The sequence below is a fragment of the Aythya fuligula genome, chromosome 20 (genome assembly GCF_009819795.1).
Source record: "Aythya fuligula isolate bAytFul2 chromosome 20, bAytFul2.pri, whole genome shotgun sequence".
In the NCBI taxonomy this organism is placed as follows: Eukaryota; Metazoa; Chordata; class Aves; order Anseriformes; family Anatidae; genus Aythya; species Aythya fuligula.
The window spans coordinates 3,975,026-3,996,155 of NC_045578.1; the positions used below are offsets into that span (position 1 = coordinate 3,975,026).

Consider the following 21,130-nt stretch of genomic DNA (forward strand, 5'->3'; position numbering starts at 1 on the left):
GATGGAGAACTTGTGGGGCCTGGTGTCTCATTTTCTCCTTCCCTAAGATCTTGTATTCTCCCTTCACAAGAAGCCACACATTTCCCTGCTCAGGCTGGGAGATTTCATGCCCATGTATTCAGTCTGTTCCCTTCCATCCCTTCCAGGGCACCAACATTGCCGCTGGGAAGGCCGTGGGGGTCGTCATTGCAACAGGGGTGTACACGGAGATCGGGAAGATCCGAAACCAGATGGTGGAGACAGAACCCGAGAAGACCCCCTTGCAGCAGAAGCTGGATGAGTTCAGCCAGCAGCTCTCCAAAGTGATTTTCCTGGTGTGCATCGCCGTCTGGGTCATCAACATCAGCCACTTCAGCGACCCCGTCCATGGCGGCTCCTGGTTTCGAGGTGCAATCTACTACTTCAAGACCTCGGTGGCCCTGGCGGTGGCCGCCATCCCCGAGGGCCTCCCGGCCGTCATCACCACGTGCCTGGCGCTGGGCACGCGCCGCATGGCCAAGAAAAATGCCATCGTGCGCAGCCTGCCCTCGGTGGAGACCCTGGGCTGCACCTCCGTCATCTGCTCCGACAAGACTGGCACCCTCACCACCAACCAGATGTCCGTCTGCCGGGTGAGTGCCGGTGGCGTTTTGGGGTGTGAGGGGGGTGCTGGAGGATGGCCCCATCCCCATCCCGGGATTAAGGGGCTTGGTGTCTCCACCAGCCGGTTGCAAAGCTCAGGATTGTTTTGTCCCTGTGCAAACGTTGCGTTTTGCTCAGTAGGAATTTCAAGGTGTGCTTGGAAGATGTTTTGTTGGATGGTGGAAGGAGCCACGAGTTTCCTTCCTACCCAATTTAGGGTGAGGTTTATGGCTTACTGTGGTGGGGTCTGAATATAAAACTCACTTTTTCATCAGCACCAGCATGGAAGTGCAGTTTTGTTGACTTATTTCATGGCTCCCACTCCACAGAGCATCTCTTCTGGCTGGGTTTCGGTATTAAGGCAGAGCTCCTGGAGAAGCCAACGTTTTCTGCACCGCTTCTGCTCTCTTGCCCATTTTCCCTCTGTTTTTGACCAAGCCAGTGAGAAATTCTGGACTGTGCAAAATTAGGAAGTCTGGATCTGCGAGGCCAAAATGGAAGGGTCAGTGCAAGGCCTGGGTCCAGCTGTCCGTGGTGGTTTGTTAGGAAAGACTGGGCCATCCCAGTGCTTCTCAGTTTTCCCATTATTCCTCAGGAAAGCTTTTTTCATGGTTTTGGCACGTCAGTTTTATAGGAGAACCTTGGAAAATGTGTCGCCAAGGGGAAAAATGGCCCTGGCCACTGTCCCTGCTCTCTGAATTTTGGGTAGTGTAGCAGCAACCGACCACAAGCTTTGGTTTGCTCAGCACAAACTCCAACTGGCTGGAAACATCTGATGTTTCTGCCCTATAAAGAATTTAAAAGGAAACCCCAATGGAGTGAGGGGCTGCCCATGCAGGAGGAGGAGGTTCCCATCAGCTCTAAGCAAATAATTAATAAAATAATAAATACAAATAAATGATGAAGGACACCCCCAGCATCTGGGGGTTCTGCAGCAGGGCAGGTAGGATGTGGCAGTGCTGCCCCCCGGCCCCTTCCCACTGGAGGACCCTGCTCCTTGGGCTCGGGCAGAGGTGCAGCTGGATGCAGCAGCAATGCCTGGGAGGGGGAGGCAGAGCAGGGCGATGCCATGAGGTGGTTTTAGCATCAGTTGTTGTTGAGCTCAGCCCAAACTTGATATCAATTTGCCCAGAAGAATGCGTTTGCAATACATAAAAAATAAAATTAAAATTCAAAGTATCCTGCTCCCTGCCACATTTCTGATATCCCTTTTACTTGTTTGGCTGAATTCTGCATCGCAGGGCGCGGTACTGACAGCCAGGCTGGCTTCAGCGCACGAGAAGCATCCATCGGTGTTTAACCAAGGGGTGCTTGCGGCCAAGGTGCCAGCAGAGCAGCTCAGGGGGATGCAGCGTGTTAATCCCACGTGCTCGTACGTGCTCCGTGCACGGGGCGGTCAGGTCTCGGTGCACCAGACACCAGCCCCAAACCTGCTGGAGCCGACAGTGCTGCGGTGAGGCAGTCAAGCCACAAACCCACTCCGTGTGTCAGCTGGAAGCTGTGGTTTGCATCGCTCACCTTACGGTCGGCTTGGGCTCTCTGGTGTCTAATAGCAGTTGATAGCCCTCTGTGATCGGAGCGCCTGCTCTGTGGGTGAAGGGATGCCGTTTTTCCGGATTTTAGCAAGGCTTTTGATGCCATCCCTCATGGTGCCCTTCTGGACAAAATGCCCAACTGCGAGATGAGTGGGTTCATGCAATGCTGGGTGAAGAGCTGGCGGACTGGTAGGGTTGTGGTGGCTATGTCTGGCTGGCTGCCTTCCCCAGGGATTGGTTTTGGGGCTGGATTTTTCAATGTCATGGTCACTGATCTGGGTGCAGGGCCGGGGTTCATCCTTGGCAAGTTTGCTGGTGGTACTGTTTGCTCTCAAGAGACGAGAGGCCTTGCAGGGGGATCTGGCCAGGTCGGGGCAGCGGGCAATGAGCAGGGGAATGAAGCTGAGCACAGGGAACGCCGGGTGCTGCCCTGGGACGGAGCAGGGCTGGGCATGGGCACAGCCAGGGGGTGAGGGCTGGGGGGCTGCCCTGCGTGGTTCTGCGCTCCCTGGTATAAAAAGGTCCACGAGGTGCTTGAGCACATCCAGAAAAGGGTATGGTATGTCTCAATGATCCTTGTGGGGCTCTTCCAACTGAAACTCCTACTCTACTCTACTCTACTCTACTCTACTCTACTCTACTCTACTCTACTCTACTCTACTCTACTCTACTCTACTCTACTCTACTCTACTCTACTCTACTCTACTCTACTCTACTCTACTCTACTCTACTCTACTCTACTCTACTCTACTCTACTCTACTCTACTCTCCATCATACTCACCTAAAACTTACAGCACGCTCTTACGCACCACGACTAAATTGTCAAGGAGCACAAGGATGGTGTTTGGAAGTTAGGCAGTGAGGCAGAGATGCTGCACAGGTTCGGATGTGCTGCTGTGCCTTGATTCAGCAGCTTCGTCTGTCTGAACAGCCCCGGGTGGTTATGACTTGGTGCCTGTCGTGCTCGGGGGTTTCCCAGCATCGCCGGCTGTGCCGTGCTGGCGTTGGGTGGGCGCCGTCAGCTGGGGCCACCTCCAGCGTGGGAGGAAAATGACGCTGCTCCGTGGGCTGGCAGATGGGTGAATGATGCTGATTACAACCTTCTACTATTCCAGACAGCTCTCCTACCTCGTCTGCCTTTTGATGAGTGCTTTTTTTAAAGATGCCACAGAAAATACGTAAATGCGGGCATGTATCACTCACGCCTTACCCGCTTTTCAACCTGGAAATTTGACAACACCTACCCAAAAACTGCCCACCTCCCCCTCAGCTCCAGCTTGCCACTCCGTCGGCTGTACAAGCTGGGAGCAGGCAGGAAATCTGATGTAACCTTTGGTTGCCGTGGGTTTCACGGCACCTCTTTTAAATAGGCATGGAAAAATAAAGGGCATGGAATGATTTTTTTTTTCCTTTTCTATTAAGAAAGTTGCTATTGTGGAAGTGCTGATTGTTTTGTGGCTGTGCTTGAAAACAAAAGAGCTCATATCAGGCAAAAACACCAGTGGCTGGGGTGGACGTTTTCAGGTTTTTTAATAAATGAGAGTCCAGTCTGTGTTTCTGAGCATGGGAATCTATTTTCTGAAGGGCCCACAAGATTTTGGCTCAGCTGAAGGCTGATGTCATTGGACATCTCAAAAATGCACAAAGGATGCTCCCCCTTCAAAAATTACTTTTGGTATTGTCTCAGAGCAGGTACTGCATTACCGAAGCCTCTGATTTGGGAAATTTCAGCCATTCTGCCTCTGTTTCTGATGTTCATTATCTTGGCCTCCTGGGTGGAGGACCCGTGGAGTCCCAGCTCTCTTCTGCCACCCTTTGCCTCGTGATTTTCTTCAGAACCCCTCAGGGATGCTGAGAGGCCTCGAGGACAGGCTCAGGGAAAGGCTAGTCTGCTGTGGAGGCTGGGCTGGGTTCAGAAGGATTCCCCTAGGAGATGGGATGCACGTTTTGAACACGGAGTGCCCTGTGCCGACTGTGGCTCATTTTGGATGTGAGTGTGCCTCATCCCGGCACAGGAAACCCCTCTCTGTGACACTGGGGGTTTGCCTTCATCCCAGGGTGGAGCAGGGATGCAGTGACCAAGACGTGAGGGCTGAGACCCCAGCCCAGCTCCCCATTAACCACCGGCTGGTTGTTTTCAGCTTTCAACTGCAAACACCTTGGGGCTTCCAGTCTGGGGGAAGTTCAGGCCCAGGTGAATTCCTCCTGGCTGATTTAAAATGCCGTTTCAGAAATGGAGCCTTAAAAATCGTAGCAACAATAATTAATAATAATAACAGTGAATTAACCTTTGTTGGTTGCCGGAGGGAGCGTGGGCGGCACGTGGAGCTGCTGCACTGCTGGTGCTGAGGATGAGCAGAGGAAAATAAACGGGGAAGAATTGCTGAGACAGGGAGCACCCTAAATTTGGACACGAGTGGTGCCCAGAGTGCCCTTAGCAGTACCGTGCTGGCAGCATGAGGTCCCACCTGGCCCCACGCTTACTGCAGCACAGAGCGGAGCCAAAATATTTGATTTACCGTGTGGGACGTGTGGCAGCTTGCGAAGGTTTCCACGTGCAAGGTTGCCTCAGCCCACCACCTCTGCATCCTCTGATGAAATGCCACTTTTTGAGTTTGCTGAATCGATGAGGTGTGACTGCACCGTGGTAGTGTGGCCATCCAGGAAGGTATTTTCTCCTAAGGGATTAAAAACCAAAAAGAGAGATTTTCAGTGCCTTGGATGATGTGGAGATGCTGTTCCCGGGGAGATGGGTGCCTGCTAGTGCTCAGCCACAGGGCAAGCATCACAGCAGGAGGTGTCCTAAATGCAGCTGTGCCTTAATGATGGGTCGTGGGAAGGGTTTAATTAAATCATCTGGAGATGAAGGACAATTGTCCCTGCACCACTTTCACAAGCCACCAAGCAGATCGAGGAGGGCATTTCTCCCCCGTGGCTGGGGACATGCATTCATCAAACCAATTCTCTTTGCTAATTATGTTAGTTTTTGGCTCCAGCGTGGGACACAAATAACAATTAGGCAGCCAGCAGTGGTGCTGAGCCATTGCCCCGGCTGGGTCGGGTGCTGCTGGTGCCAGAGGTGATGCTGAGGGCGCTGCTGGTGCCGGGAGCTGCCCCACAGCATGGGATGTGCTGGGATGGAGCCGAGGGGAGTCTGGGGAGAGTTTGGGGACAGGCGGGTTTTTATGACATTTTCATTTTTTATTTTTTTTCATTGCTCTCACTGTAATGGCAAGGGAGTGTCTGGAAGGCATTTGAAAGGCAAAAATCACTAAAATTAGAGCGTGTGGGACTTTTACATCTCCCTGGGGCTTTATTAACCAGGCCATAACCCCAGAAGTGCACCAGGCGAGCTGGTGGCCGGGAGCTGGCTGGAGAGGGGGCGGCACGGGGAGCCCGGTCCCAAAGCTCACAGCTGGCCGGATCCTTCCCTTCCTTTCCTGGAGCAGGAGCAGGGACGTGACCCCTGCTCCAAGAAAAGCAGAGGCGGCTGCTTAGAAGCTGGCTGGGCCCCGCTCCTCTGCAACGGGCAGGAATTGCTGGAGGAGGCGGGTGTGAAAGCTGGGAGGATTCGGGGAACGGTGGGCACCCAAAAATCGCCGCCTAACGCTGCGTGTCTGCCTGTCCCTCTCGCAGATGTTCATTATGGAGAAGGTGGAGGGCACCCAGTGCAGCCTGCACGAGTTCAGCATCACCGGCTCCACCTACGCCCCCGAGGGACAGATGTGAGTACGGTCCCCGCCGTGGGGACACGGGGCAGGGCTGAGCTGGTGGCCACGCCGGGGGGACCCCAGCCTCACCCCCTGTGGCTGGGAGCAATCTGGGCTTTTGCTCTCATTTCTCAGCCACACTGAGAACCGCACACGGAAACCCCACCTGGGCATTGGTTGGGGTTGCAAGCATCGGGTGGCTGCTCCTCGTGCTCCTCACTTTTGGTGGCAGCTGGGAGAAGCCGTTTTCAGCTGCTTCCTTTCTCAGCAGAGCTTTCCCAGCCTGTTTTGAGCTTGTCCTTGGGTCAAACAGGGCACCCTTCTGCCCCCGCTGCATCCCTCCGGGAAGGAACTATGCATTTTAGGGAGCATGGTTGTTTTTCCCAGAAGAAGATGAAATCAGTGCAGGGAATCCGGGGAGGATCTGGGGGAGGCAAAAAGCTTCCCAGGTTTTCTCCCTGGCATGGGGAGATGCCCCCTGGCGTGGGGAGATGCCTCCTGACACATCCTTGCCGCGCTCCCCTCCGCTGAGCCATGCAGAGGCTGCACTTCATCCTAGCCTCAGACTTAATTTCATGAATATTTATGAAGCCAATTTGATCCTCCAGTAAGAATCTCCATTAAAATGCGAGCCAGGTCATAAGCTGGTATTAATCATTGCATTTTGGTTAAATAAGGATCGAGGAGCTGTGCTGGGGTCAGGTCCCCTGTGCAGCTGCAGTGTCCCTTTTTTGGGTTCTTTCACAGCACTGGGGCAGCAGCACTTTGGCCAAGGCCTTTCCCAGCATGATCCAACCCGGTTCCAGGCAAGGACAGCCAGCAATGGGCATGTTCCCCTGTCCCTTCCCAGCTCTCTCCAGGGCATCACACGCCACAAAAACCATCCCAAATGTTTCTGCTTTCTCAAACACCAAAATGCAGCCCAAAGTGCTTTCGTCCCTGTGCAAACAGATTTTTCAGATTTTCTTGGCCGCTCCCTGTTTTCCGCTCCCGAGCTGTAAGAAGGGCTCCAAAATGTTCTTTCCATTGGGAACCAGCAGTGGAATAAACTGATCCTAATAAATGCCTGACAAATTATTTTTCCAGCGAGCGGGCGAGCGGCTGGGTTTGCACAGCCCTAACCTGCAGTTACCTCTCCTGGAGCCCGGATCATTTTTCGCTTCCCCTGAAAATCTCTGCGGCTGTTTCCACCATTGGGCAGCAGGCGGGCAAGGAGGAGCACCCAACTTCGGTGCTGCTCGCTTCCAGGCACATTTGTGCTCCTGTACATAGCACAGGGCTGCTGCTTCTGAAGCCCTCACCCGAGGCAACATTTTGTTGCCTGCTCAGAAACAGCCCCAGCGATGCCGCTGTGAAATTTGTCTCCCTCGGGTGCCCTCCATGGAGCAGGGAGGAGAAGGGACACGCTGCAGGTCCCGCAGCTCCTCTGGACACCCAGCACTTGGAGACCCTGGGGTGCTTTTTCCTCTTTTCTGGTCCATCACCTTCACAGCCAGCCACCCACCGACCCACGGGGAGCTGTAAGAGGCTGCTGTCAGTCCTTACCATTCCTCCGCAGCCCCTTTTATTCTGGGGCACTTCAGGAGGTGATTTGCTCAGTGTATCTATTGGCACGTAGTCCTGCCCCGCTTCTTAAAGCACAAAACGAGAGCCCAAGCGTTTATCGCCGTGCCCTGAGCCTTACGCAGGCTCTTTCCCCCTCTCTGCAGAATATTTTCCCCGGGCTACGTGGGGAGAAGCTAAGCAGTATTTATGGTGTGGCTGGGCGAAGCGTCGGGCTCTGAGCCATTGCTTTCCCCCCGCAGCCTGAAGGACGAGCAGCCGGTGCGGTGCGGGCAGTACGACGGGCTGGTGGAGCTGGCCACCATCTGCGCGCTCTGCAACGACTCCTCGCTGGACTACAACGAGGTGCGTGGGGCTGGGTCACTTCTGGCTCCTGACATGCTTCTCCCTTCCCTTCGGGCCTTTTTGGGGTAAAATCAGTGGAGATTTGCCTCTTGTGATGGATGCCCAAGGGTTTCACTCCCTCAGGCACGGCCCATCCTTAGCAGGGATGCTGTGAATGCGATGTGGCACCTCCTGGTCTCCATCCCTGGGGATTACCCACAGCCCCCGCCTGGATTCAGCCTGTCCCCCCGCATGGGGATGGTGCTCTGGGATGACCCAGCAAGCATCAGCACCCTGGGCTGGAGATGTGTTATGGGGCTGTGCTCCAAAGCTTGAGCTCTACTCATTTTTTTTCCCTGCTCTCTAGTCAAAAAAAGTCTACGAGAAGGTGGGGGAAGCCACCGAAACAGCCCTGACGTGCCTGGTGGAAAAGATGAATGTCTTCGACACCGACACCAGCAAACTCTCCAAGGTGGAGCGAGCCAATGCCTGCAATTCGGTGAGCGGGGAGGGAGGGAGGGCTTGGGGATGAGCCACGGCCACTTGGGTTGAAAAAAGGATGGATCGGGCACAAGGGTGCCATTGCTGGGCTGATGGGGGGTTGAGCCTCAGTAAATCCTCAGGTGCCTGGTTTGTACTGACCCCGGGGTCTTGACCCAAACCCCAGTGCCACTCCTGGGACTTGCTCTGGGAAACACCTCTGGTTTTCATGTGAACCCCCTGTTCTGGCTGCTCCGGCTCGCCAGGGTCTCCCCATGCTCCTGTGAAGACGCCCTTGGTTTCCCAGCTGGATTTGGTGTCGTGCCGCTAGGCCTCTCCAAGTCTTTGCTTGCTCAAAGGAAGGGCGCTCGGTTGTGCTGCTTGTCCCGTGGATAGGTCCAAGCAGGTTGTCATAAATCCCTGGACTGCTTTTTGAGGAGGAAAATGGAGTTTCCCATCTGTTGGCAGTCCAGCAGCTGCTTTGTTACGCGGCGCTGTCGCTCTGCCTGTCCCGGCCTCGTGCGCTTGCTGTGTTCATCCCCGTTTGCTCCTGCACTGTTTTTTTGGCCTCGCTGCCTGCCTGCTGTATCCACAGACAGCAAATGCAGGCGCCAGCATGCCCCTTTGTGCATGATTAACCACAGCACATCTCCCTGCACATCTCTGTGCCCACCTCGCTCCTGCACACAGCGTCATGGGGAGGGCTGTGCCCTTATAACTTTGAACTTGCAAGGTTTTGCCACAAAAGCAGCTCTTTTTTTTGTCCCCTTTGCTGATTTATTGAGATTTAAGTAGCTGTAAAAGTCCTGTGCAAACAGCTGTTTGTGTCCAGTCGCAAACGACACCCTCCTAGCAACAAAAAATAATAATTGCACAAACAGTGCAGCCATGCAGAGAGTCCAGTGAGCAAGGTAGGCATCAGCATCCCTGCTCCCCTTACTGGAAAATAATTCAAATTGGCCTCGAATGCCCTGTAAATGGCTTTTTTGGGAGCGTCCTTTCAGGAGCTGGCTCAGCTGCTGTGATGCTGATGTTGGTGCGCGAAGGGGATTGGTCTGATGAGGACTGGCTGCTGTCCTGTTGTGCGTTTGGCTTCTGAAATTAATAATGTTGGCAATAATAATAATAATAACAACAATAATAACGTTGGCCTGGCTTTTGGGGTGTCGGGGTGCACGAGCCAGTTGGTGTGCCCCTGCCCATGTGTGTGTGCACCCTGCCTTGCCTGCCGACACAGCCCTCACTGTGCAGACCTCGAGGTACTGCACGGGTGAGGGATTTTCCACCTGGTGGGTGGGGAAAGGCCCCCAACTCTCTGCTTTGCGGCAGCCCCACAGCCACCCCGGCTCAGCCCTGTGCTGTCCCCGCAGGTGATCAAGCAGCTGATGAGGAAGGAGTGCACCCTGGAGTTCTCCCGTGACCGCAAGTCCATGTCGGTGTACTGCACGCCCACCAGCCCTGGCCACAACTCTGCCGGCAGCAAGATGTTCGTCAAGGTAGGGACGGGGTCCCCGTGCTCACCCCAGCAGGTTTCAGTGCTCACCCCAGCAGGTTTTGGTGCTTTCTGGGGGTTGTTTCTTGCCTTGCTGTGTGTTTAACCAGTAGGTAAAGCGGTGTGGCCAGGGAGGGGAGAGTCTTTGCAGAAACAATGGGGGAAAAAAATAAAAGAACTAAGAAAAATGGGTTTAGAGGGAGGAAAACCTCTGAGCATCCTGGTTCCAGGGGGCAGGGGAGCTGCCCCTGCCCAAAAGTCAGCTCTTGCTTTTATGCCTGGACCCTGCAGACACCAACAAAGCTCAAAGGGTTCAGCTTTCCACTGGAACCAGAAATAAAATAGTACTCAAAGGGCATTTCCTTCCCAAGAGAAAGGGGCAGAGGAGGTTCAGCAGGAATTACACTCCGCTGCCCCTGAGCAGCTTTGTGTCCTGGTGTTCCCATACGGAGATGTTTGGGGTCATCTCTGTCCTCCGGGTCGGGTTGGGACTGAGTGGAGCCACCGTCCTGCCCCACTATTTTAAGGGGAGCAATGGAAAGATTGCAGGTTTCATCTGAAAGGGGAACTTTTGCCAGGGTCAAAAAAGGACAGGGTGAGATGCTGCAGTGCTAAAGGCCGTGTTCTCCTAAATCACAAAGGCATTGCAAGCACACACTGAGCATCCTGTGGGAAGTGTGTATTTTTGGCAGCCCCCCTCGGCCCTTGCCCCTTTGGGGACAGGGGGTTGGGAGCATAGTGGGCAGCCAGGGGGCTGGAAGGAGCAAGGCTGATCCCCGCAGGGCAGATCCCATGCCTTCTGACCCGATGCAGCTTCATCCTTCCTGGCCGTGTGCTCGAGTCGAGGCTGCCATCTAGTGTGCCGTGCCACCAGGCTGCATGCGTGCTCCCGTTTTGGGGAGATTTCCTTCTTTTTCCCAAACGTTGTGCCTCCCTGCCCCATGGCACAGTGCTGGCAGGAGATGCTCCATCTCTGGGCTCATGTTCCCGTCGTGTCCATCCCTTTCTCAGTCTTCACTCCCATGCTCACACTCAGGGGGTGATGCTCTGCCCGCGGCAGGATTTATCCCCTGTGCACAGAATCGCTTTGTGCCAGGGTGACGAGGGTGGGGGACCAGCAGTGACCCCCCAGCAGGCATCTCCTGAGCCCCCTGCTCCTCCTCAGGGCGCCCCGGAGAGCGTGATCGAGCGCTGCACCCACGTCCGCGTGGGCACGGCCCGGGTCCCGCTGACGGCCCCGGTGCGGGAGAAGATCCTGAGCCGGATCCGGGACTGGGGCATGGGCATCGACACGCTGCGCTGCCTGGCCCTGGCCACCCACGACTCGCCCGTCCGCAGGGAGACCATGCAGCTCCACGACTCCGCCGCCTTTGTCCACTACGAGGTAGGCAGCGACCGGCCGGCTCCGGGGGCTTTTCTCCTTATTCCCAAAGTTCTCCCACCCCCTTCCCGCTGCCCCAGCAGTGTTTTCTCCCTTGGTTTCCCCAGTGGTGCCAGGTGGTGCGGTGGCTCAGCTCTTTCTCTGCAAACCCCACTGCAGAGCTGTGTGCAGTGAGGCTGATCCCAAAGCCAACGGTGCCGTCCCATCAGGCGTCCATCCATATGGGGTGGTTGCCGAGAGGAATTTGGGGACCTCCAGGAGGAATGGGAGGAGAGTAGAAACGTGTGAGGAGCACCGGAGGGGGTGGGAGCATGCCCTTGCATTGGAATTACGGGATACGTCCATTGACAGGACATGTCCCAAGGGTTTCCTCCCCTGAGAAGTCCCCAAGTGCCCTGGGATTGCTGTGCCTGGGACGGTTTCATGGTGCAGAGGGATGTGGCTGCATTCTCTCGGGGTTTAACGTGGTCTGTGCTGTCCTCCCCTAGACCAACCTGACCTTCGTGGGCTGCGTGGGGATGCTGGACCCCCCCCGCAAGGAGGTCACCTCCTCCATCGAGATGTGCCGCAAGGCCGGCATCCGCGTCATCATGATCACCGGCGACAACAAGGGCACGGCGGTGGCCATCTGCCGCCGCATCGGCATCTTCTCGGAGAACGAGGACGTGGCCGGCAAGGCCTACACGGGCCGGGAGTTCGACGAGCTGTCCCCTGAGGCCCAGCGGCAGGCGTGCCGTGACGCCCGCTGCTTCGCCCGTGTGGAGCCGGCGCACAAGTCCCGCATCGTCGAGTACCTGCAGTCCTTCAACGAGATCACCGCTATGGTGAGTCCCCGGCCTCCTCCTCCCTGCCCGGCCCTTCCCCTCGCACCCCTTTAATTACGGCTCCGTGCAGACGGGCGACGGCGTCAACGATGCCCCAGCCCTGAAGAAAGCCGAGATCGGCATCGCCATGGGGTCCGGCACGGCCGTCGCCAAGTCGGCTGCTGAGATGGTGCTGTCGGACGACAACTTCTCCACCATCGTGTCGGCCGTGGAGGAGGGCAGGGCCATCTACAACAACATGAAGCAGTTCATCCGCTATCTCATCTCCTCCAACGTCGGCGAGGTCGTTTGGTGAGCACCGCGTCCCGGGGAGCAGCGGTGGGGACGTGGGTTTGGGCACCTGAGGCGGGTGTTTGTGTGTGGGGTGGTGGCAACGGGTGGCACCGATGCCCTCCTCACCAGGTCCTGTCCCTGTCCCTGCCGGCCATTCCCTGCCATCCCCTGCAGCGCGTTTGCAGCCCTGCAGAGGGCAGGGAGAGCTCGAGCATCTTTTGCCCTTGCATTTCATAGAAACATAGAACAGCCTGGGTTGGAAGGGACCTCAAAAATCATCTAGTTCCAACCCCATGCCGTAGGCAGGGATGTCACCCACCAGATCAGGTTGCCCAGGGCCTCATCTAACCTGGCCTTGAGCACCTCCAGGGATGGGGCATCCCCAGGCTTTCTGGGCAGCCTGCTCCAGTGCCTCACCAACCTCTGAGTGTGTGTTGGGTGTGTTCGTACTGGGAACGAGCTCAGTGGTTTCCTTCCAGCTGCAAAGCACGTTTTACCAGCAAAAATAATCATAGCTGCAAAACTCAGTCCAGGCTTGCAGGCTGCTGACTTGGGGGCCACAAGTTCATCCGCAGAGCTTTGTTCGAATGTTCATTTGGACTCGGTGTTCCTGCTCGCTCTCCCCTTACACCACACACTTTCTCTGGCTGCCCCTGGAGCTCGTCTAACTCAGCTTCTGGTGCTTTCCCCCCGCAGCATCTTCCTGACGGCTATCTTGGGCCTGCCCGAGGCCCTCATCCCCGTGCAGCTGCTGTGGGTGAACCTGGTGACGGACGGGCTGCCAGCCACCGCACTGGGCTTCAACCCCCCAGACCTGGACATCATGGACAAGCTGCCCCGCAACCCCAAGGAGCCCCTCATCAGCGGCTGGCTCTTTTTTCGCTACCTGGCCATCGGAGGTGAGCCCTGGTGGGCAGGGGGATGAGGCAGGGGGTGTGGGGGACTGTGGTGGGGGCTCCAGCTGAGGGATCTCTCTCTTGGCCGCAGTGTACGTGGGGCTGGCCACGGTGGGCGCAGCTACCTGGTGGTTCCTGTATGACGCCGAGGGGCCTCAGGTCTCCTTTCATCAGCTGGTGAGTTGGGGTCTTCCCGTGCCTCTGTCTGTGGTTGTGACGTTCCCACCTTCCTGATGGAAAAGTCGTTCAGGAAACAAATTCACCCCCTTGGGGCCTTGTTTCCAGCCTCATTTCTGGTAGCAACTAGCATGGGGGGGAGTTGATCCCAAGAAGCTGAAAGTGGTCCCAACCCCACATTGAATAGGGTCAATTATTGCATTGCCATCTCTGAATGGGATGGTGGGGAACCGTGTGCCACCTCACCCCAGTGCGGTGTGCAGTGGAAAAGGATTTTTTGCTGGAGATCTATGTATGCTCAAGCACCCTATTAACCACCCATGAAAATCTCTAAGCCACAATACAGAAGCTGAGGACATTTTTGTCAATTGTTCCGAGCTGTTGGATGTTTATTGGTGGCCCTGATAAGGTTCCCCAGCTGCCCCGTAGCACTTGCCTCCTTCCTCCCCTTCCCTGCCTTCCCCTACCACGAGCTTCTTACGAGCGGTTTCCTGTGCTGGCAGAGGAACTTCATGAGGTGCACCGAGGACAACCCCATCTTTGAAGGAGTTGACTGCGAAATCTTCGAGTCCCGATACCCGACCACGATGGCTCTGTCCGTGCTGGTGACGATCGAGATGTGCAACGCTCTGAACAGGTGAGGGGGCTACAGGATCGTGCTGCACACAACCCATTTCTTGTAGGGTCTCTTGGGGCATCTGTCAGTGGCCGAGGGCTTTGTTTTGGCTCAGCAGAGCCATTCTGCTGGGTGTCTGGATCCAAATGATGGCAAAGCCTGAAGCTGAACAGCCTGGAACAGCAAGGAGCGGGGCTGTGTGGGCACCAGGAGGCTTTTTGCACCAACACTGTCCCCTTGCTTTCGCAGTGTCTCCGAGAACCAGTCGCTGCTGCGGATGCCCCCATGGCTCAACATCTGGCTGCTGGGGGCCATCGTCATGTCCATGGCTCTGCACTTCTTCATCCTCTACGTCAAGCCCATGCCCGTGAGTGCCCTGCGCCACCTCTGTGTACAGCTTGGGGACTCTGCTTGTGGGCGAGGACATCTCCTGGGGCAACCTTGGGGTTTGGAGTGCCCTCAGGGCCAGGTCCTGTGACTCAAACCAGCACAGGGCCCAGGAGTCCCCATGGCCCAACAAGTCAGACCCTCTCCTCAAGGCAAAGCCATGTAGCTGCCTCCAGGCTCAGCCCCTTTTGGAGGCATCGTCTCCCTTTGCAGTCCAATCTCGATTAATTCCCAAGGGTGTGTGACATCGAGAGGGTCACTGATCCCAGGAGCTGGTGTTCTCCCTCGTGCTGCTGCTGAGCACCTCCGTGACCATGTGCACCCAGTCCTAGCTTGTGCTTCACTTTTCCCATCCGAGGAAGAAGTGAGAGGCATCATTTTGACCCTCCTTGGGATCATGACAAACCTTAAGGAAGTCCCTCCTTGTACCTGGGACAAATTTTTCTCTCAATCTGTGTCATGCAACAGAAGCTCATCTTTTAAACAAAAGGAAATCCCGTCTCCTTCCCTATTAACACGTCAAATCCTTTTCTGCCTCGCAGCTCATCTTCCAGGTCACCCCCCTGAGCTGGCCGCAGTGGGTGGTGGTGCTGAAAATCTCCCTGCCCGTTATCCTGCTCGACGAAGGACTCAAGTACCTGTCCCGCAACCACCTGGACGGTGAGCAGGGGCTGCACGGTGCTTGGCTGCTGGCTCCGTGGTGCTTTGCTTGGGCGGGCGATGGCCTGGTGGGCACCTCACCCGTGCCCCCTGCTGATGTGGTGTCTGTGCCTGCACGTCCCCGCGCTCTGCTTTCCTAGCTGCCAAAAAGGGCCTTTTCCTCCGACCCCCTTCCTCCCCAGCTGCCACGCCAGGCAGAGCAGTTGATGCTCAGGTCTGCTGGAAATGCTCCCCGGGAGCTGGAACAACAGATAAATCTGCCATGCGTGTTTATCCAGCTCCTCTTGAACCTCGGGGAACTGGATCCCTTCCTTTAAAGCAAAAGGAGTCCAATGCTGGTTTCCAACAGGAATCCTTCCTTTTTTCCCCTTGATTTTTCCACCCTTCCGTGGCTGTCCCTGTCTCATGTTGCCACATCTATTTTAAGACTAAATGGGAGCTGTGGCACTGTGCAAACTGGTTTTAATGGGGCTGCCACTGGGGTCTGGCACAGGGCAGGCACAATGGGAGCCCGTTTGCACTGGGGTAGTGGTTCCCACGCGCCATAAATCACAGCATGTGTTTAGACAGCCTGCTGAGAGGATGATATCATCCTCTTCTTTCATTTCTTGCAAAAATTCTTGCAGAAGATGCTGCTGTGGGTCATTTCTGGGTTGAGTTAAGCCTTCAGGGCCATGGGGCTGCCGAGCAGCACTGTGCCTGTGACAGGGTGGCCCCTTGCTATGAAACCAGACTCTATTTTTTTTCATTTTTAAAGGTGTTTTTTTACTGTCCCCCACCTTTTGCTACCTGATAGGGGATAGCAGTGGGGAGAAAGGCAGGAAAACCCCATCCTTGCCTGTGGGGTGAGGGTAGTAGCCAGGGGAGAGATGAGCAACCTGGGCAGGGGCTGGAGGTCCTTCCACATTGTCACCTTGCTCCAAGGCTTTTTCCCACCCCTTAAGCAACCATCATCCTAGCAATCCCCTCCTTTTGCCTTCACCTTCTACCAATGACCCGTGCAAACTGTCCAAAGCTGCTTTTGCATTTTGGGGCTAAAGGCAGGTGCGGTCAGCCCTGCCGGGGAGGGATCTCGGGCATTTTAGAGGATGGATGGGGAATGATTGCAGGCAGGAAAACACTGCACCCCTCGTCAGATCCCAGCACGCTGGGGTGCCCACAGCAGCATCCTGCCAGGCTCTGCTGAGAGCTGGAGGTGCTCTTGCCTTTACCGACCAGATGGAAAGCGTTTCTGGGCTATTTTTATTCAATTGTTGCCCCTCTCGATGGGCTGCTAGATGCTTTGCACCAGCCAGGCATGTGTTGTCGTGTAGCAGCGATGCCGGCGTGGCACTGGGCTGGGACGTAGGAGAGCTGGTTCAGTTCTTGGCTGCCTCATCCCTGCATGCCCCTGGTCCTCGCTCCACCATCTGTGAGCCGGGGATGAGTGTTTCTTGCTCCCACACTTTGTGTTCCTTCATAACAACCCAGCGCTGTTGGAGGAAGGGCTTTGCATCGGCTCTGTCAGCCCAGCTCCGAGCGTAGCGGGGTGTCTGGAGGCGGTTTCTGGAGAAGGTGTGATCGTTTTGAAGCCTGTCACAGCAGCCTGGAGTATTCCCTGCTTCTGTCCCCCCCAGGCCTTGCTCCTGCAGCTCTGGCTCCTCCGAGCACCCTGATCCCCTCGGTCACAGCATGTGCATGCTCTTGGTTCGCTCTGTCTCATCCCACAAGGGTTTGGATGCAGCTACTCAGTCATGGCTACGGGGAAAAATCATGCTTAAATCATCGCATTTGAAAGAAATCATTAAAATCTCACATCATCCTAGTTTCTCTGGGCAGATATGTGTTTTGTTTTTTTTAAAGCCACTTTTAAATGTGGTGTTGTGGTTTTTTTACCAGGCATTCTCAGGACGGTAAGAAACACGTGGAGCGGGGAGCACCAGTTGAAAACCTGCAGGACTCCAGAGCAAGGGTGGGCGTCCCCTGGGGTCTGATCCCCTGCCAAGCCTTGGTCGTGTCGGGGGGGACCCGGAGCATGTCTGGGTGAAGGTGGTGTGGAGTTTGGGCCAGTCTGAGCCCTGTGCAGGGCAGGGCTCGGGGTCGTTCTCCAGCCTGGGACCTCCTGCAGCTGCCAGCAGAGAGGCCAAAACCCAAGGGGTGGCCAAGGGCGGTTGTTTGGCAGGTGCAAATATTGAGCTGTGGGTTCTGCTGATTCGGGTTTTGCATGGAAAAGTTTCTCCTTTGATCAGACTGAGATAAGCAGCGTTTCCATTACGCTGGGTTTTCCTCGTCCTTGGAGCTGCAGGAAGCTGAGGCTCGTGGTTTTCACCATGGTCTCCGTGTTTTGCGTTCCTCTCCCCAGCCCCAGGTTGCTTCCATCTCGCAGGCAGGGTGTAGGGTCGCTGCCTGCATCCACCTCTGGCCCTCGCAGGTTTCTGCTCCTGGCACCAGGACGTGGCACCCCCTCTTGCCCCGATGTTTTTGGTATTTGTTTCTTAAGCGCGTTGCTCTTTGTGAGCCTTGCGGTGTGCAGAAGGGAGGTTTCCAGCCATCTGTGCCTGGATCTTGCAGAAGTCTCTTGTCCAAGTGGGTTTCAGGAGATACAAACTGCAGGCGCTGGCTCCAAGCCTGGAAGCGCAGCCACGGCAGGGGCTCCTCTGTGCTGTGATAAAAGCCGGGGCAGTTGAGAAGCGGTGCTGCTCCTGGAAACCCCAATGCCCCAGCAGTGCTTCTGGGGACAGTTCTGCTGAGGCAGCGAGGTGATGCCCTGCCCGAGGAGCACCTTGGCTATTTTTGTAGCACTTATGTAGCTCTTTGGCTTTGCTCCTGGCTGATTTCTCAGGATTTCAAAGGTGGTGGCTGTGCCACTGGTGCCTGTCCCCTCCCCAGCAGTGACGCCGCGCTCCGCAGCCTCCTGCCACCTCAGCTGGGATTGCAGCTGTGTGAGCGTCCCCACCACCACCACGGGAGATTTGGGCCCCTCGTATCTGCAACGCCCCGGGCATCCTTGTGCTGAGTGCTCCGAGAGGAGGGCGCTTGGCAGAGGAGGCCGTGCTGTGAGCGTGCCGCTGTCCCTGCCACCAGGGCTCCGCATCCCAGCCTGAACCAGAGCCAGCCTAAAACCTGCAGGGACTGAAACCTCCGTGTCTGCTCACAAAAAAGCCACAGCAAGACCCCCCGTGTACCCACCCTGGGGACAGTTGAAGTCCCTAAAACTCCCTCAGGAGCCCAGGGGCTGCCACAGCCCCATTTTCCCTGGAGCTGTCCCTGCTGCGGGAGCGCAGTGAGCGCCCTGAGCATCCTGGCGTGCCCTTGTAGGGTAGTGTGTGTGTGCACGGGATGTCAGTGCTGCACCTTTCAGTGTGTGAGTCTCTCTGGATGGGGTTTTACAGCTCTGTTGCCTTGCTTTGGTTTCTTTTCCCATTTTTTTTTTTGGCATGTGCGCACACACTTTAGAAACGGAAGAGCGGAGGGAAGCGCGCGGTGCCGCTGCCCCGGCATTGCAAAAGGGGACGGGGGGGGGGGGGGTTCCCTTTCTCCTGGGGTCTCTGCTGTGGGTTTCCCCACTGCAGCAGGGTCTGTGCGATTTTTAGAGCCCTACAGCTGCAGCAGTTCCCTGGGTGGAGGGAGGGATTGGTGCTGGGCTGCATCCCTCCAGCATCACCCCTTCCAGTAGCACACTGAAACTAAAGCCAAAAACGAGGGGACGATCCCAGAGCCTCACCTGGTGCAGAGCAGATCTCAGGAGCCAGGCTGCCGGAGGCTGGATGCACATTTGCAGGAGTTTAAGGACGTGGGGGTGAGAGGCAGGATCCAGATGGGTGTGAGCACATTGTGACCACCCCATGTGAGTGGTCCTGAGCCCCCACAGCGTGTCCCTGGGGCAGAGCCCACAGCGAGGGACGGGGTCCCGCTGACCCTGTGCAGGTGCCAGACCCGCTTCTGGCTTCAGTTCTTACAGAAACGCTGCGTGCTGGCTCTGTTGCTTGCAGGAACATTTCCCCGAGCATCAGCCGAGGTTTAGGGGCCTGAGGCTGTGGTTAAACGGTCGCTGCTGGCACCGCAGCTGGGTCCCCTTCCTGTCCCCATCCCTGCCGCGCGCCTGCCTCCTTGCACACCCTGTGCTGTGACATAAAGCATGTGGGGGAAGCCATGCGGCTGGCGAGCTAGCCACCTGCCTGAAATGCCCCTGCAGCTCGGAGCAGAGGGGTTGGGGGTTTTGCAATGAAGTTTTAGCACAAGCCCTGGGCTCCAACAGCATCCCCGGCGTGCTCCGCGCGGTGCTGGGTCAGCCCAGGGGATGCTGCTGGTGGGATCCGTGTCTTCTCGGGCAGGAATCCTGCAGCCAGCTCTGGGAAGGTATTCTGGCAGAAGTTGGGGAAAAGTTTATTTTCTTTTGTTCTATTTTTTCCTTCTTTCTCTCCTGTTATTTATTCACTTCCCTGGCCGTAAGCTCAGGCAGCACCCGTGTTGGCAAGGGCACAGTGGCAGCAGCCCACCAGGGATGTGTTTGTTGTCACATGCAGGGGTGAGAGATAGAGAGATACAGCCCAAAGATTCACGGGCAGGGATTGTATAATTCTTCTCAGGAAGTGCTACCTTTTTTCTTGTTGTTTGTTTTTAATTAAAAAAGTAAAAGGAAATACAGGAAAGTAACTCCACTGCACAGACTGGGCATCTGGTTTTCTCCCACCTCCATAATCTGCTCTTGGCTGCTTGAAAATCAGGGATCAGGTGGGTGTGAGTTGAGGTCTGCAGCCTGCTCCCACGAGCTCAGGCTGAAGAAGGGCAGCCCTGGGGCTGTGGCAGTCCCAAGCTTTGGGTTTGCTCCTTTGCTTTCTGCTGAGTGTTCATGGACTGGAGCCGTCTCACCTGCTGGCCGTGCCTCGGTTTCCCAAGCAGGAAAATGGATTGATTTAGCATCACAGAGCTGCGCCTGCAAAACCCCAAGAAGTGTGATGGGTAGCTCGGTCCTTGCTCGTTGTCCCGGAGCTGTACGTGGGTGTAAATGCTCAGTGTGTGCCTATCCGCTCAGCAGCGCCCATCCATCCATCGGGACACAGCGGGGGAGGCAGAGCAGAGCCTCCTGCTCTGCTTTCCCTGGGGGCAAGACCGAGGGATCCTGTCCATCCCATCCCATCCCATCCCGTCCCCAGCTGCCTGCCTCTGGCTCGTTCCTTTTCCCTATGCCGAGCCCTTCCTCCCCCAGGGACCATCCTCCTCCTCCTCACCCAGCCCGAGCAGGAAGGACCCTCTTCTGATGCCAGAAGCAGGGAGCTGCTCTGCTTCCAGCCCCCCGCCAATACTTTGTTTTTCTCATTTTCCTTCGTTTTAGGAGAAGAGGACAAGAAGTGAACGACACGAAGGAGGCACCCCTAGCTAAAGGACCCCTAACTTGTAACTCGGACTGAAGTCTTGCATGCGTGACCATCGCTAGAAGCCAGCAGGACATGCATGTGTCCGACTACCAGACAAAAGCGGGTGAATCGTCGAAAAGAAAAATACCGATTTTTTTTTTGTTTTGTTTTGTTTCGTAGCTTTCTTTTTCCTGTACATAACAGTGCAATTACTGGACATCTGGCGTAGGGTTTGGGGATGGAGCTCTACATGGGCCACAGGGTCATCGCAACGCTCTTCCTTGGGGATTTCTTCCTGCAGAATTTGAGACCCCCTTTTTTCCAATCTTTGCCCTGGTGGAGCGAGCTCGGTCAAGGCGTCCTTCACGGGGGGTCACCGGGGTGCTGTGGGGTCTGTGCACTGCCCGGCTGGAGGGACGGGTTGGGGGACACGCGGTGGTGGCCTGAAGGTAGCCGCGAGGCCAGGTGCCGGTGGCCTTGAGGCTCTCACAGCTGCGTGTTCAGTGGAGGCTGGAGGGCTCCCTGGTGTGATCCCCGTGCCGTGGAAAGCCCTGCTCCTTCTCAGGTTCATCCCACACCAAAGCGAGGTGGTGGCTTGCCCGTCCTCTGCCCGATGCCCCCTGAGGTCCCTCCTGTACTGGCTAAATCAAAGCCAGGCTCGCGCAGAGGCGCCCGCTCCAGGCACAGGGGATGAGCCCCGCGGCCTTCCTCATGTCTGCCCCTCGCTCCTGGCCACGCTCCCTTCACTCGGTTGATTTTCAGCTATTTCCCTGGCAGGAGTAGTGAGTAGAGTGTAAGATCTTCGGGGGACAGCACAGCCCTGGCAGCGGTGAGCTGCCCCCAAGCCAGCAGTG

General features: G+C 56.2%; 1 protein-coding gene across 1 annotated transcript in view; it reads left to right on the plus strand.

The window, feature by feature from the left end:
- The window catches only part of ATP2A3 (ATPase sarcoplasmic/endoplasmic reticulum Ca2+ transporting 3), a 42,965-nt gene extending 22,305 nt beyond the window's left edge, over positions 1-20,660 (plus strand). The window contains exons 8-22 of the mRNA XM_032200645.1: positions 147-611; positions 5,794-5,882; positions 7,673-7,775; positions 8,122-8,253; positions 9,605-9,730; positions 10,892-11,110; positions 11,596-11,931; positions 12,002-12,222; positions 12,901-13,103; positions 13,192-13,277; positions 13,781-13,914; positions 14,143-14,260; positions 14,823-14,940; positions 16,819-16,891; positions 20,255-20,660. Coding sequence (XP_032056536.1) covers positions 147-611; positions 5,794-5,882; positions 7,673-7,775; positions 8,122-8,253; positions 9,605-9,730; positions 10,892-11,110; positions 11,596-11,931; positions 12,002-12,222; positions 12,901-13,103; positions 13,192-13,277; positions 13,781-13,914; positions 14,143-14,260; positions 14,823-14,940; positions 16,819-16,891; positions 20,255-20,330 — 2,499 coding nt within the window. The 3' untranslated portion in view covers positions 20,331-20,660. The remainder of the gene's footprint in view (positions 1-146; positions 612-5,793; positions 5,883-7,672; positions 7,776-8,121; positions 8,254-9,604; positions 9,731-10,891; positions 11,111-11,595; positions 11,932-12,001; positions 12,223-12,900; positions 13,104-13,191; positions 13,278-13,780; positions 13,915-14,142; positions 14,261-14,822; positions 14,941-16,818; positions 16,892-20,254) is intronic.
- The last annotated feature ends 470 nt before the right edge of the window (positions 20,661-21,130 follow it).